The following is a 14,564-nucleotide window of genomic DNA, read 5'->3' as shown; positions in this document are numbered from 1 at the left end:
AAAAAAAAAAAGTTAAAATATCTTGCAGGAAGGAAGATCAAAGTTGGCACACCACAGCTCCAAAAGTAGAACAATATTTATGTTCTCACCACAGGTGACGTTTCGAGCCTAAAAGCTCTTCATCAGACGATTAGGCTCGAAACGTCACCTGTGGTGAGAACTTAAATATTTTTCTAATTTTGGAGCTGGGTGTGCCAACTTATGCAATTTTTTGTGGTTGAGCACCCACATTGAGCTCTTGGACTGTTGGATGTGTGCACTTCAGGTGTAATTCTTTACAGTCCTCACATTTTTTATTTTCAGTAGTGTAAACGCATTAAAGTTGCAAAAACGTGCATGATTTTTAATATTATTTAAATATTTAAAGGGGACATATATGATGCTGCTAAAAAGAACATTATTTTGTGTATTTGGTGTAATGAAATGTGGTTTAAAGTACATTATTGTTTCTCCTCTATGGCCCGACTTTTTGAAACGTGTCAATTTTTACAAAGCTCATCGGTCTGAAAAAGCGAGGTGCTCTGATTGGCCAGCTATCCAGTGCGTTGTGATTGGCAGAATCCCTCTAGCGTGTGACGGAAATGTTACGCCCCTTACCATACTGTTGATGCCGTGTCCCGGCCGGAGCGACGAAACAAAAAACATGAAAACCCATTACAAATGAGGCATTTGTTGCATCCAGTGGGGACATAATTACTGATTATAATGACTTTTTACGTGTTGCGTTGCATCGCGGTGCGTAAACATAAAACCATGTCTGCATTTGTGATCGGAGAAATGACAAACTACAAACGCTACTCTACACTGCCCAAAAACTCGCGTTTGAATCATCAGTGGCAAATCCTTTAAATGAAAACGTACTTACAGACTGTGAGTCAGAACTGCCGGCATTGTAGTCTACTCTTCCAGGATCAGTTCTGGAACAGTGTTGTAAATACAACTTAACCACTGATTTGTAGTCGTGTCCTCTTTTGGAAGACCAAACAAAGTTCGCTTTCACAACGAAACACGCGGTGGCCTAGCGTGAGCAGAGGCGCGGGCTTGAGAACGGCGCGGCCAGCGGATTCAACGAAGGAGTGGCAACCACATGTGACGACCCCGGGCTGGACTCCGCTTCGTCCACGGTGAAAGCCGATCCGGCGATCCACAGCACTAAGTTGATGTATTCCCTCAGCGACCAGCACAGATCAGCTCTAGGCATGACGAAGCGGATATCATCCTCTTTTGGAAGACCAAACAAAGTAGTTTCGCTTTCACAACGAAACACACAGCGTCTTCACGACATGGCGGCAGCAACAATACTACAGCAAGAATAAAAGTTACGCCACCTTTCTTTGCGCGAACATTTGGGCGGCGTTATGCAAATCTTCCCACATAGTGATGTAGATATATGGGGGCGTGTTATAACGAGCTGTTTTAGGTAGGCATGGTTAACTTAACTTTTATAAAGAATATCTCTTTGGATTTTAGATTTTAGTCTTTGCAACTTTACAGATCTTCTTTATGCACCAAGAGCTTGTAACACTTCAAAGAGAAAGGAAACATTGAAATCGCATCATATGACCCCTTTAAAGTTGTCCAAAGCCCCACTTTTCCTGTAGTGTTTCCAAACCTTAGGAGGAAAATGCGTCTCAAAACTATCAGTTTTATTGGTATTAATTAAATAACTAGTAACCATTGTTATATTTAAATACTACCATATTATGGAGCTGTTTTGCCTGATAAGGCTATTACACAAAGCACAACCTCATGATTGGTGCTACAGCAGGGGGCAGTCATTATCCAGATAGTCCTTCTGTTCCACTGTGAACTAGAAAATGGAAACTATTCTCCTATTGGTGGCATTTGCAGAAAGTCAAACCCCAGTGCAAAAACACCCACAACAATGAGCATGATTCCGGGTTTTAAATAAGATTCAAATGACATATTGCGGCTTGAAGCAATCTTACCTGATGTTGAGAAGTTAAAAATAATATAGTGAATGATCATATTCACAAAGCAATTTAGTGCATTCTTTTTCACCTTTAATAAATGGAAGAAAAAAAACAGGCAAAGACAAAACCTGTGATTTGAGCACAATAGAAATTGTTCATACAAAATTAAATCGACAACACAAAAGTGAAGGCACACAAAAACATACATCTATCATACAAAGTGATCCCTTATGGATTATATTTTACAATAAAACTAATAGCAATAAAATCAACCATGTGGTATCAACTCATTTGTGATATTTCTTAAATTAACTTTGTCTGGTTGGCACTATTTTTAAGGTTACATGACAACTTAATGTTTTTATGTTCATGTGTATATTTTGAATTGACTAAAATGTGACAATCAGCTACTGAAGCTGCAATTTTCCAAAAGTTTCATCACTTTATTAAATAAATTACAAAGTCTAAAATAGCTCTAAAAAACACAATTGATGTATATCTATAATTCTATACAAAATTCTCTCTCTATGCAAAAGAGTGTTTCAAACATCAACCTTTCCCTTGGCTTTTTTTTTTTATATCATAAAGTCCCAGCTTCACCTACAAATGCTAAACCAAAGAAATAAATTCTCTAGATAAATTCTTCTCGTCCTGAGAGGTCAAAACCTGGTGCCTAGCTGCTGTTGAAGCTCTTTGAAAGGCTTGAGAATGTATTATGTGAAGAAAAATACAGTGGTGATATTTACTATTATTTTTTGTTTATTTATTTGTAAAAATTCTTACAATCATATCAATTTAAATGTTCAGCATGCTAGCTATAAAGTGCATGACTCTGAACAGGATGATCTTGATTTCGGCTAAGTTTTTTTTAATGGTTGGTGTGGTGTGGGTGTGTGTGTAGCAGCATTTAAAACCGTCCCTGTTTAGCGTCACCGATGGCTCCCCAGACGTCGAACACAAACTCATCTGGGAAGGCAAAGTCACCAAGAGCCTCGTCCAGAGCCATGGCAAACTCATCAGGGTTCTTCTTTTCTCTGCCCACCTCGACCATCGTGGCAGCTGTGCAGAAGTGAGAAGGAGGATAAAGTCATGACACGTTAGTAATATTTGTTAATGCAACAAACCATTGCAAAAGTCGCTTCGGCACCTAGATTTTGGTACTGTGTGGTTATCCAACAGTACCAAAATTATTTAATATACAGTTTTTGTATATTAAATAAACTTTTTGTTTTACATATATAATAAGCAATGTAGAACAAATATGTAGTAAAATGTACACTACCATTCAAAACTCCTATTTTTAAAGAAATGAATGCTTACTCAGTAAGGAAGCATTAAATTGATCAAAAGTGGCAGTAAAGCCTTACAGTGTTTAAGAAGATTTCCATTTCAATTAAATGCTGTTCTTTTGAACCTTCTCTATGTCATTCATCAAAGATTATAAAATAATTTTTCACAATATTACTGTTTTTTCTTGCATTTTGATTAAATAAATTCTGCCTTGGTGAGCATATGAGACTTTTTTTCAAAAACGGTAAAAAATTTTACTAAAACCCAAACTTTTGAATGGGACTGTAATTAAAACACACTTTCATAATAAATAATAATAACCATTTATTTCTATAGCACTCTTCATACAAGATATGCAGCTCAGTGTGCTTCACAACATATAATGGAGTCATAAAAAGAAACATTGACAAATACAATTTCACACAATATCAATATAAATAATACTCAAAAACAACTTTAAGAAGTTCACAAGGTAAACTGTTCATGATAAGATATCATCCTTACATGACATTCCATGATGTGAAACACTACAGAAATCTCACCTAATTCAGTGTCTCGAATGCCCATGTAACTCTCAAGAAGGTCATCCACTTTCTTCACTGCCTTCTCTTCAAACTCTGTGGGCTGTGGAGTAAAAGAAAAGCATTGGATGTACTCTTTAAGTGAATGTCATGACTCTTAATACTGTCAGTGGCCATGTTGCTGGTGTTATTGTATATGTCAGATTGTTTCCACCATGGAATATGGAATGAAAGATCATTTCTGATAATTTCTCTGAATTCTGAGTTTTTGCTGGACAATTCTGAATTAATTTTCTGAATTCTTAATTTACATCTCGCAGTTCAGTTTTTGTTCTGTCATAGATTGCGACATTGAGAGAACACGGTTACTGTCATTAAGTGTCATTCGCTCAGTTATGTCATTTTTAATGCAAATATGACATTATTTGACCTAACCCTACCCCTACCCTTACCCCTAACCATAGCCCATAACAAAGACATCTCAAACAAGGTCATCTTTGCATTAAAAATTACATAACTGAGTGAATGACACTTAATGACAGTTGTCATAAACATACATAAAAACCCTTCATATTCATGACATGTGTCGTGTCATGTCATGATTATGTAGGTGTCATGTCATGATTATGAAGGTGTCATGTCAGTCTTATGCATACCCCTTCAAGTAAAGTGTAACCGGAAATTTTAAGTATAAAATTTCAAATACTTAAAAGTAGTCTCGATTACGTAAATTGCAAGTTTTGGTTACACTTTATTTTAAGGTGTCCTTGTTACAGTGTAATTATGCATTTAAGTACAGAGTAATATTAACTACATGTACTTACTATATGTTTAGGGTTAGCAAAATTTTAGGGGGGCTGAGTAGTCACTTTATATCATTCTATTGCCCCCCTATAAATGGTCTATGCCTTTCAGAACACAGAGTGGCCAAAAAGAAAACTATGATTTAGATTTTTTTCACTTTACTTAAAGCAGACAAAGACCACTTATAAATACTACTAATCGCTCTCTCATATATATATATATATATATTTTTTTTTCCTCAAACAGCCATAAGATCAGATATCAGATGAATGTGTTCAAATTTGCTTTGAACTATTTTTTATTGTAATATCAGTATGGTTATTTTGATGATAACTTTGCAACTACATGTCAACTAGCAGTCATTGTAGTATTAGTAGTATGTCTGCTAAATAAATGCAAACACTTTATTTTAATTGTTCCCCAACTGACATTCTTCTGACTCTAAGCAAATCATTGCATATTTTAATTTGAAAGTATTACAACTGAGCTTAAACTAGCTTACAGTAAAATTAACATTAACGTAACAGGAAACACTCAAAAATACTCAACCACTCCTAACCACTCACAAGATGTGGTAAGATAATGTGCAGATCTTAAATAAATTAAGTGGATTTAATAAGGCATTCATTGTGTGTTATAAATGGTCACACTCTTAAAAGTTATAACCACAAATGCATAGGTATAATTGTTGTTATGATTAATTATGAGATGATACAACATATTATACTTTTTTTTATAATGCATTATGCATTAATTATAATGCCTTAAGAATACCCTTATAATTTATTATAAATACGGGCGAGATTCATAGAAAGTGTTACCAAAAAATGCTTTGAAAATAATGGCATAAACACAATATAATACTAATACAAAAATGCAAGAAGAATGTGTTATGGCAACCAGGTGCTATTCTGGGATCTTGGCAGGGCAATCTGCTCTAATTACAATGAATGAAGCCATGATGATTAAGCCAGCATGAATATCAGACTTAAAAAAAAAAAAAGAACAAACGTGATGTATACGGGGGTTGAGGCTTTGAAAGATTAACACAGTTCAGCAGGTGAAAATGCTGAAGCAGCCAGGTTTAACACCACACGGACATGTTTGTAGATGAAGTGAAGAGAATCATCAAATCATTCATTACAACGGCTGACTAACCAGCTAGCTTAAAGATCACTGTGTAAATCCATTCACAACAGCAAACATCAACATTTCTCCATGGGTAACCATTAACATTGGTGAGGTAAAGGAAGCTTTCAAAACTACCAGTTTTCAAAACTTCACTGTTTACACCCTGTGAATGAAGAGTGTCGATCATGCTAGTGAAATTCTCAATTGGGTCAGCTTTGTGTTTAACATACTTGTTAACCTGACACGTGTTGAAGAGAAAGTTTTCCCCCAAAAAATGACATTTCTGTCATCATTTACTCACTCTCATTACAAACCTGTATGACTTAATTTCTTTCTTTCGGAAATTTAGAAGAAAGTTTCAGATGTTTTTGTCCATACGATGAAGGTCAATGGGGTCCAAAACAACACCGGACCCTGTTTACTTTCATTGTGTGAAAAAAGGGCATTTTTGAAAATAACAACTTTTGTGTTCCACAGAAGTCCTTCAGGTTTGGAAAGACATTAACAACCTTTTTGGGAGAACTTCAATACTGTGGTAAAATAAATGGCACGTGTCTGCTATTTTGTTTGCAATTTGTTATATACTAGAAACACAAATCATCTACCAAATCCATCAGTTCTGGTGTACCTCAAGGTTCTGTTTTGGGCCCTCTCATCTTTACCATTTATATGCTACCAATTACTAACTGGTAATTGCTAAGCTCTCTGGTCAACTGATGGATCTGGATGGTGATCTGATTATGCCCTCCACTAAAGTTTGCAATCTTGGTGTTCTCATTAATTCCAATCTTTCATTCAATGATCACAGGGGTAAAGTAGTAAAGACAGCTTTTTTCCACCTACGTAATATCTCTCGTATTCGATCCTCTCTCAGTCAGCAGGATGCTGAAACTGTTACACATGCCTTCGTCACATCTCAACTAGATTACTGTAATTCACTTCTTTATGGCCTGCCAGCTAATAATATCAAGCGACTACAATATGTTCAAAACTCTGCAGCTCGCTTGATTACCCACACAAGAAAGAGCGATCACATTACCCCAATCCTCTATCACCTTCATTGGCTTCCGGTTTCCTTGCGCATAAGCTACAAGATACTAATTCTCACTTATAAAGCTCTCCATAACCTTGGTTCTACATATTTATCTGACTTACTCCTGCCTTATGTTCCTACCCGCTCCTTACAATCTTCTAGTGAGGGATTGTTAGTCACCACTAAGTTTCGTCTGGTGACTATGGGAGCTAGGGCTTTCAGTGTTGTGGCTCCCAGATTGTGGAATGCTCTTTGCCAAAACATCTGTCAAGCATCCTCTCTTCTCTCCTTCAAAAACATTTTTTTCTCTGAGTATTACTCTTCAGTTCTCAGTCTGTAATTTTTACCCTGTTATGGATGTTTATCTACATTCTCTCTGTATCTTTAATCTAACTTTGTAAGTGTTCTGTGTATATTACTCTCAGCTCTTGGTTTGTGTTCTGTCTTCTGGTATTGTTGTTTATTTGTTTCTGTTCCTTAAACCTGACTTGTAAAGTGACCTTTAAATAGAAGTTGTTAAATTTTAAAAAAAAATTCTGTATTTCATAAAGTAAAGGTAACAATCCCATCTGATCCATATGATAAAATGTGTTTATTCAAAATACACAGACTGACTGACGTCTGAAGTTAACAACATAACCATCTAAACGGGTGCGACTGAAATTGTGTTGTTTGAACACATTCCATTCAGCTGACAACAGCAAGTACATACTTGAAGGACACGTTACAACACTGATAAATTATATTCCTTATAATGACCCTGAGTAGGATCAACCTCTGTTTTCAGTGTGGGTGACAAGTATTGCAACATAATATGTGACCCTGGACCACAAAACCAGTCTTAAGTTGCACAGGTATATTTGTAGCAATAGCCAAAAATACATTGTATGGGTCAAAATTATCGATTTTTCTTTTATGCCAAAAATCATTAGGATATTAAGTAAAGATCATGTTCCATGAAGATATTTTGTCAATTTCCTACCATAAATATATTAAAACTTAATTTTTGATTAGTAATATGCATTGCTAAGAACTTCATTTGGACAACTTTAAAGGCGATTTTCTCAATATTTAGATTTTTTTGCAGCCTCCGATTCCAGATTTTCAAATAGTTGTATCTCTGCCAAATATTGTCCTAACAAACCATACATCAATGGAACGCTTATTTATTCAGCTTTCAGATGGTGTACACATCTCAATTTTGAAAAATTTACACTTATGACTTGTTTTGTGGTCCAGGATCACATATGACAAGCATGTAAATGACTTCTAAATGAGAGTGTGAGATCAAAATGGCAGAAGACATGCACGAGAAAGACTGTGTTGAATTATTTATGAATCAATGCTTTGTAAGGTAAAAAAGTAAATTTAATGCTTTGAAAATAAGTCAATATATTCCCAAAGAATTTACTCAAGGCATTTTTTTTCAAACTCTCATTGCTGTAATGTGTCTTTTACTTTTAATCTTTGTATTTCTCAGTGGTATACACAAATCAAATAATTGCGTAAAAGTACGGATATAAGTACCCTTGAGTAAAAGTACAAAAGTATTTGATTTATTATAAAAAACATTCCTGAATGAAATACCAGTTTCTGTTACTGATAGTGACTTATCATTCAAGCGTGCAAACAATTGAATGAAAAATGAATGGCGTCATTATAAAAACGTGTTAACATTTTAAGAACACTATGCAAACATACTAGTTTTATATGAAACTGCTACAGGAGATGTGAAAACTCACTCTGGATCAATGAAATGATGAGGAACGATATGTTTTTTATGAAATGTAGTGGAATTTAAAAAAAAAACAGCATAAAGGCAGTGTAGCAAATACTACCTTGATGCATAAATACGGTTTCAAATAAACTATCAAAATATTTTAATTATGGTAATACAAATTCTTAATAACCCCATGATATATTTTTCCCATTGCTGACATATTGAAACAGGAAGTCTGCATTTGAATTCTGACACATTGAAAAATTGTCCCCTTTTTATTTTTTTTTTATTGTCCAATATGCTTTAGTTATGACTTAATCATGAACTATAATGTTAGTAGGTAGCTGGTGGTGTTTGTGGGTGGGATATTTCTAAGATATGACTAGACAAAAATTTGTGTAGTGTAGAAATGAGTCACGAAATATTTTTGGTGGATTTTCCAATAAAAAAGACATTTTAAAAAAGTGTAACCTATATTAGCTACTTTCAGTGCCACAAATCTGCAGATCTATGTCTTTAATACACATTAAAATAGGCTGAGTTTTTTTATAAGCAAAATATAAAATGATTCACTTCCTTTTAATTTTGATGTTCCTGCTGGGCTTTACAAAATTCACCTTATTAATAAACACAACAATATGGAATTGCATACCTTGTCACTGAATAATTCAATACTGACATAGCTGGAATTAAGTGTTTAGTCAGATTTCAAATGGTTACAGAGAACTGGTCTCGTATCTACAATGGATGATACTGTCTATGAAATATTACAGGAATTAAGATTGTACATCACTGGAGGCCAATGTTACTGCTACAGTTTACATGAAAGTGTATGCTAATGTCACACGGAGATATACTGTGTACCTGCCACACCAGATAACACTGAAGCTAATCAACATTGCTGCTGTCTATCTAGCTTTTCAAAAGCGAAAAAGCCAGCATGCACAGATCAACTCATTGACAACTCATTTGAACTTTAAAATAACACAAATGGCACCATTTTCACTGCTGCTTTCTTCTATCTTAATGGAAAACGAATGGGTCACAACTTGTCTGGCACCTATTATAACTCCATTAGCAATGCTACATACTGTCCACTCAAATAGACAGAGATTTTCTAGTTCATTTTTAGTTTTAATAAGGACTTCAAAGAGGAGATCAATGCAGATTACACTACTAGATTGCTCAGAACATAAACTGGTGATAAAAGAAAGTAAAATGAACTAGTCAAAACACACAGCAGCTTGAAGGCTCTAAAGCAAATGTTGAGTCTGGTCTAGATAGGCCTGCTAATTCAAAGACAACCGAGGACTCAACAATCAACCAATACTCCTAATTGATCGATCCTGCAAAACATAGAAAGCAAAACCGACTGTTGAGCAGACAACGCAATGTCCAGACAGCAGCACCTGCATGCAAATGCTAAACAAATGATCTGTTAGCTCTATTAAAGGACACTTCAGTGAATTCACGCAATCCAACATGTGCAACAGAGTTCAAATGTCATAGTACTAAACAGACATTGACCAGTGAAGTTCTGCGAAATTACAGATGAATGTCTTTTTACTTGTGTAAACCAACTTAACTACCATCAATGATGACTAAGAAGTCTGGCTTCAGTCTGCCAGTCACTTGACAAAATGAGTCTCTTTGTCACATTAATTTTGCATAGGAAGGTAATGAATGTTGTACAAGCGTTAACATGTTAACAGAGGGCAGTCTAACCTAATCGACACTGCCCTTTTAACCGGGTATACTTATTTTCTGGAAGCCGACAAGGATGCCTTGGGTGTTACGATATTGGGAGTAATCGGAGTATACCAAAGAATCCATTAAATATAACAGCTTTCAAGTTATTACTTAAATCCCAAATAGTAGCCACTTCATTAGCTAAAAAAATCATCCCAATATTCTGGTAAATACAGCACTAAGAAGAGACAACACATGCAAAAGAGAAATGAAATGCTGCACAGTATGCACTACTCCACACTCCCTCCATCCCGGGGGAGGCCGGAGCGATTTATCATCATGTGTTAGGGTTGTGCCCACTGTAACAGGATGCGAGGGATTTCCTCTGAGGACCTGCAATGTTCCTATAACATCATCAGCGAACCCACCATTTGAACATGCATATAATTAATGGTACATTTATAAAGAAATTGTGCTGGATTGAGGTATCAGCAATGGTTAAAACCTCACAAGGACATCAAGTGATTTATTTTCAGAATATAAACAAAACCATCTGTTAGCTAACCTTTAAACACCTCACACCTGATAGGTCTGTCTGATAGGTCTGGCCAAAAAGTCCAGTTACTAGTCCGACTGGTTTTTGGGATGAACCCCCTTAAGTGTTTTCAGCAGAGCAGAGCATTCTAAGAAACTTTCTCCAGTAAAGACCAAATGATATATGAGTGGCCAGACAACATTATTCACTGACACTCTGAAAAATAAATATTTTAATTGCAACCAATAGGATTTGAACACCTGGTGCCTTAGGAGAATCTTTTTATATTCAATACTTTTTTAGTTTTCTATGGATTTAGAAAGTATGCACTGCTTTAAAGCACCCAGATTCAAATATACTGAACTCAAAAGCCCATAACGCAACCCAATCCTGAGAAAACGTAGCTATTTCATGAGGTGGTGGTTTTGTATGAATTTGTATGGCGTGATTTGTAATGAAGACTGGACAAATTCATACAAATTAGCCACCAATTCACCAAAATTTAAAACAGTTATGAATTGCAATGAGTGTTGGCATTTCACCTTGAAGATTATTTCATCAACTATAAACTAAAAATGATTTATGTGATGCTTTTAAAATCATGTATATTGGTCAATGTTATACCACTTATCTTTGTTGCATGATCTATTAATAAGTTAGCAGAACAAATAACGCAAATACAAAAATTTACTTGAAAACACGTCTTTGCACATATTTCTTTGCACTACAAAGACATAACCCAGGAACTATGCCAACAATGAAAATGAAAAGTTTTTTGAAGAAGCAAATTCTTGAAAAAAAATTCAGAAAAAATGTTTTTGCCTTTTTTAAAGGATTTGAATTTTGTTTTAAAATATTACATTTTGTCAATCAGTGTGTCATAGCCATCATACAGGAAATCTAGCATGTAACAAAAACATCATAAAACAGAGAGGACCCCTTTAGACCCTCATGACTGTAGAGGTAATTTAGTCTTGACCTTTTTATGAAAAGGTTTTGTTCAGTTCAAATGGAGTAACAATAAGAAAACGTCTTGATATTTATGACTTTTGTATTCAAGATATCTGCAAAAATATGTTGCTCCTAAAAAAAAATGTGTATGAAAATTGTGTTTATAGAAATGATTACATAGCTACACCACTTGGGTGAAATGAAGGTCTGGAAAGTATTTTAGTACTAGTAGTATTGATACAAAAATTACAAAAAAAAAATTCTAAGCACTTGGCACATGCGTTTTAAACTAGATTTTCCTTTTTATATCAAATAGGCTACCCCTTTTTGCCATTGGCCCATATAACATTTTTATTATTTTACAAAAAGTACCAATTTCAGAACACAACCAGAACTCATTTCCGAAACCCAAAGCTGGTTATCATCAGACAGAAATGTCATCAACAACCCACGATTTTCAGTTCCCTCTTCCCTGTACCCAGAAAGACGCACCTTATGCAAACACCAGGCACTGTAGTTCACCAGGAGGTTTTTGATTAGCAACTATTTATTTCATTTATTTCTGACTCACTGCCTGCGTACCAGAGGCGGACAGTAACTAAGTACACTTTTTGAGTATCTGTACTTTAACTTGAGTATTATTTTTTCTGGGAACTTATGACTTTAACTTCACTACATTTGAAAGACAAATATTGTACTCTTCACTCCACTACATTTCTATCAAGCTCCTCGAAGTAGGAAGTCGTTACGATGTAGCACCTTTGAAAGTCAGTGGGTGATTTTTCGTCTTCTCTAAAACGTGACTTTCTTTTTTTCAGACAGTTTATCAGTAATCACTCTTGTAGGGCTACATGAAGTGATTTCCCAGCATTTTTTGAGCAGAACCTTTTGTGAAACAGAAAGGTTCTTCAGGTGTTAAAGTTTATTTATGGAACCATTTAGACAAAAAGGTTCTTCTATGACATCGTGAAGCACCTTTATTTTTAAGAGTGTAACTAAGTAAATTTACTTTAGTATTGTACTTAAGTACACTTTTTGAGTTCTGTACTTTAACTTGAGTATTATTTTTTCTGGGAACTTATGACTTTAACTTCACTACATTTGAAAGACAAATATTGTACTCTTCACTCCACTACATTTCTATCAAGCTCCTCGAAGTAGGAAGTCGTTACTATGTAGCAGCTTTGAAAGATTTTTCGTCTTCTCTAAAACGTGACTTTCTTTTTTTCAGACAGTTTATCACTCTTGTAGGGCTACATGAAGTGATTTCCCAGCATTTTTTGAGCACTGACCAGTTCCAAATGTGATATTTATTTACAACAATTCAATAATAAGAAGTTAATATTGTGGTATATATTAGACACAATATTGTCTGATTTTGCTAAATTGTGTACGTGAAAATATTACCTATAAAGCCACAGAAGAACTGTTGTGCATCTCCTAATAAAACACAATAGGTGTTGGACTTGAAGCAGAACTGCAGACCATTCTGTGCGTGCCATCAAAGTATTTTTGGCATTTTTTAAATGTTTGTTTTGATGCCAAATAAGTCTTGCTGTTTTGCTTTTTTGTTAAAGCAGTGTTGCTGTTGTAAAGTTGTACAGCTACAGTTGTGTTGCTGGGGTTTAAAGCAGTCTTCCTTATCACTCTGTATTTACAGGATTTCACTGTACTGTATTCAGCAGGTGTAATGTATTAAGATGCTTCAGAAGTATTGCAAGTATTACGTACAACAATAAAACAGTGCATTGACATAAAAAAGGACATTTACATTTGGTACTTAAGTACTTTTTAAAGCAAGTACTTCTGTACTTTTACTTGAGTAAAAATCTGTCTTTACAACTTGTACTTGTAATGGAGTAATATTTGACCAGCAGTATCTGTACTTTCACTCAAGCAATGGAGTTGAGTACTTTGTCCGCCTCTGCTGATTACGGACTCAAAAAGAAATATGTTTAATAGTTGACATTTACCTCATCCGGACTTAAATTAAACGCTTCTGCTATTTTGCTGTATAGCTCTTTGACGTTCGAGAAGCCCTCGATCCTGCCCGTGGGACTCCCGTGTGCGAGCTGCGTGTGAAACACCAGTTTCGGTCGCATGCTGGCAGGTGGAGGAGGGAGTCCGCCACCGTTCACCGCGGACTTCCCGACAACTGCGTGTCCGCTGACCTCCTCGTTTTCCACTAAGTTCGAGCTTTCCCTCGACTTGTTTTTCTTTTTCCTGAGTCCCAAAGGCATGTTCGCTCCTCCTGTAAATCCGTAGGGGGAATGAAGTACACGGGAACCGGACAGCTAAAGCATTGAAGGACGCAAATCAACCTGTTGAATGTGTCCTTTTTCTTCAGCTCGTTTCCACTCTTCGAATGCGAGCCGGGGGCTAAAAACGGTAGTGTTTAACAGGTAGCAGATTAGAAATATACGGCATGCGGATCTACTGTAAACTCTCTTGCCGTTGAGGCGCAGACAACGAACAACTCTATGGCCGAACGAACGCACGCGCGCTACAGGACGCCGTGACGTCATCCAGCAACTCATTTACCTGGCTCAGGTGTCAATTATTTAACTCCAACCGGTGAAAGTAGATGAAGATAAACATACGCCTACCAAGAACGATTATTAGTAGCCTATTGAAGATACACTTTCCTCTCCAAAGTCAGATTACATAACAGATACTTGAGTGTAGAACCAATACCCATTTTTGAATTTGTAATTGCTTATTTCGTCCAGCACTGTGTAAATCATTGTTTTCATCTTGGTGCCATTCACTCTTAATCATTTAGTAAGGATACAGTCTTGTTTGCCGTCATTCTTTTCACTGAGATTTAACATCTCGTTTCTGCTTTCAGAAATCACAGTCATCATTCTGATACGATGACTAATTTTGAGTAGCCTAGCAAAGGTTGCCGACTATTTTGGTCCTCATTTCCCTCATGTAGTCTGATTTTAAATATGTG

At 35.7% G+C, this 14,564-nt stretch overlaps 1 protein-coding gene across 1 annotated transcript; it reads right to left on the bottom strand.

The window, feature by feature from the left end:
- Window positions 1-2,505: 2,505 nt before the first annotated feature.
- Window positions 2,506-14,149, bottom strand: LOC107566455 (PDZ domain-containing protein GIPC1-like). Its single transcript, XM_016251919.1, has 3 exons — window positions 13,582-14,149; window positions 3,767-3,890; window positions 2,506-2,993 (listed from the first exon to the last, which is right to left on the bottom strand). Exons 1-3 carry the CDS (start codon window positions 13,846-13,848, stop codon window positions 2,842-2,844), a joined length of 543 nt encoding a protein of 180 aa, XP_016107405.1. The 5' UTR covers window positions 13,849-14,149; the 3' UTR covers window positions 2,506-2,841.
- Between the last annotated feature and the right edge of the window lie 415 nt (window positions 14,150-14,564).

Source organism: Sinocyclocheilus grahami, unplaced genomic scaffold (assembly GCF_001515645.1).
Source record: "Sinocyclocheilus grahami isolate Dianchi unplaced genomic scaffold, SAMN03320097.WGS_v1.1 scaffold1077.1, whole genome shotgun sequence".
Classification (NCBI taxonomy): Eukaryota; Metazoa; Chordata; class Actinopteri; order Cypriniformes; family Cyprinidae; genus Sinocyclocheilus; species Sinocyclocheilus grahami.
Note: the sequence above shows the minus strand (reverse complement) of the source record. Positions and strands in the feature narration are given on the sequence as shown.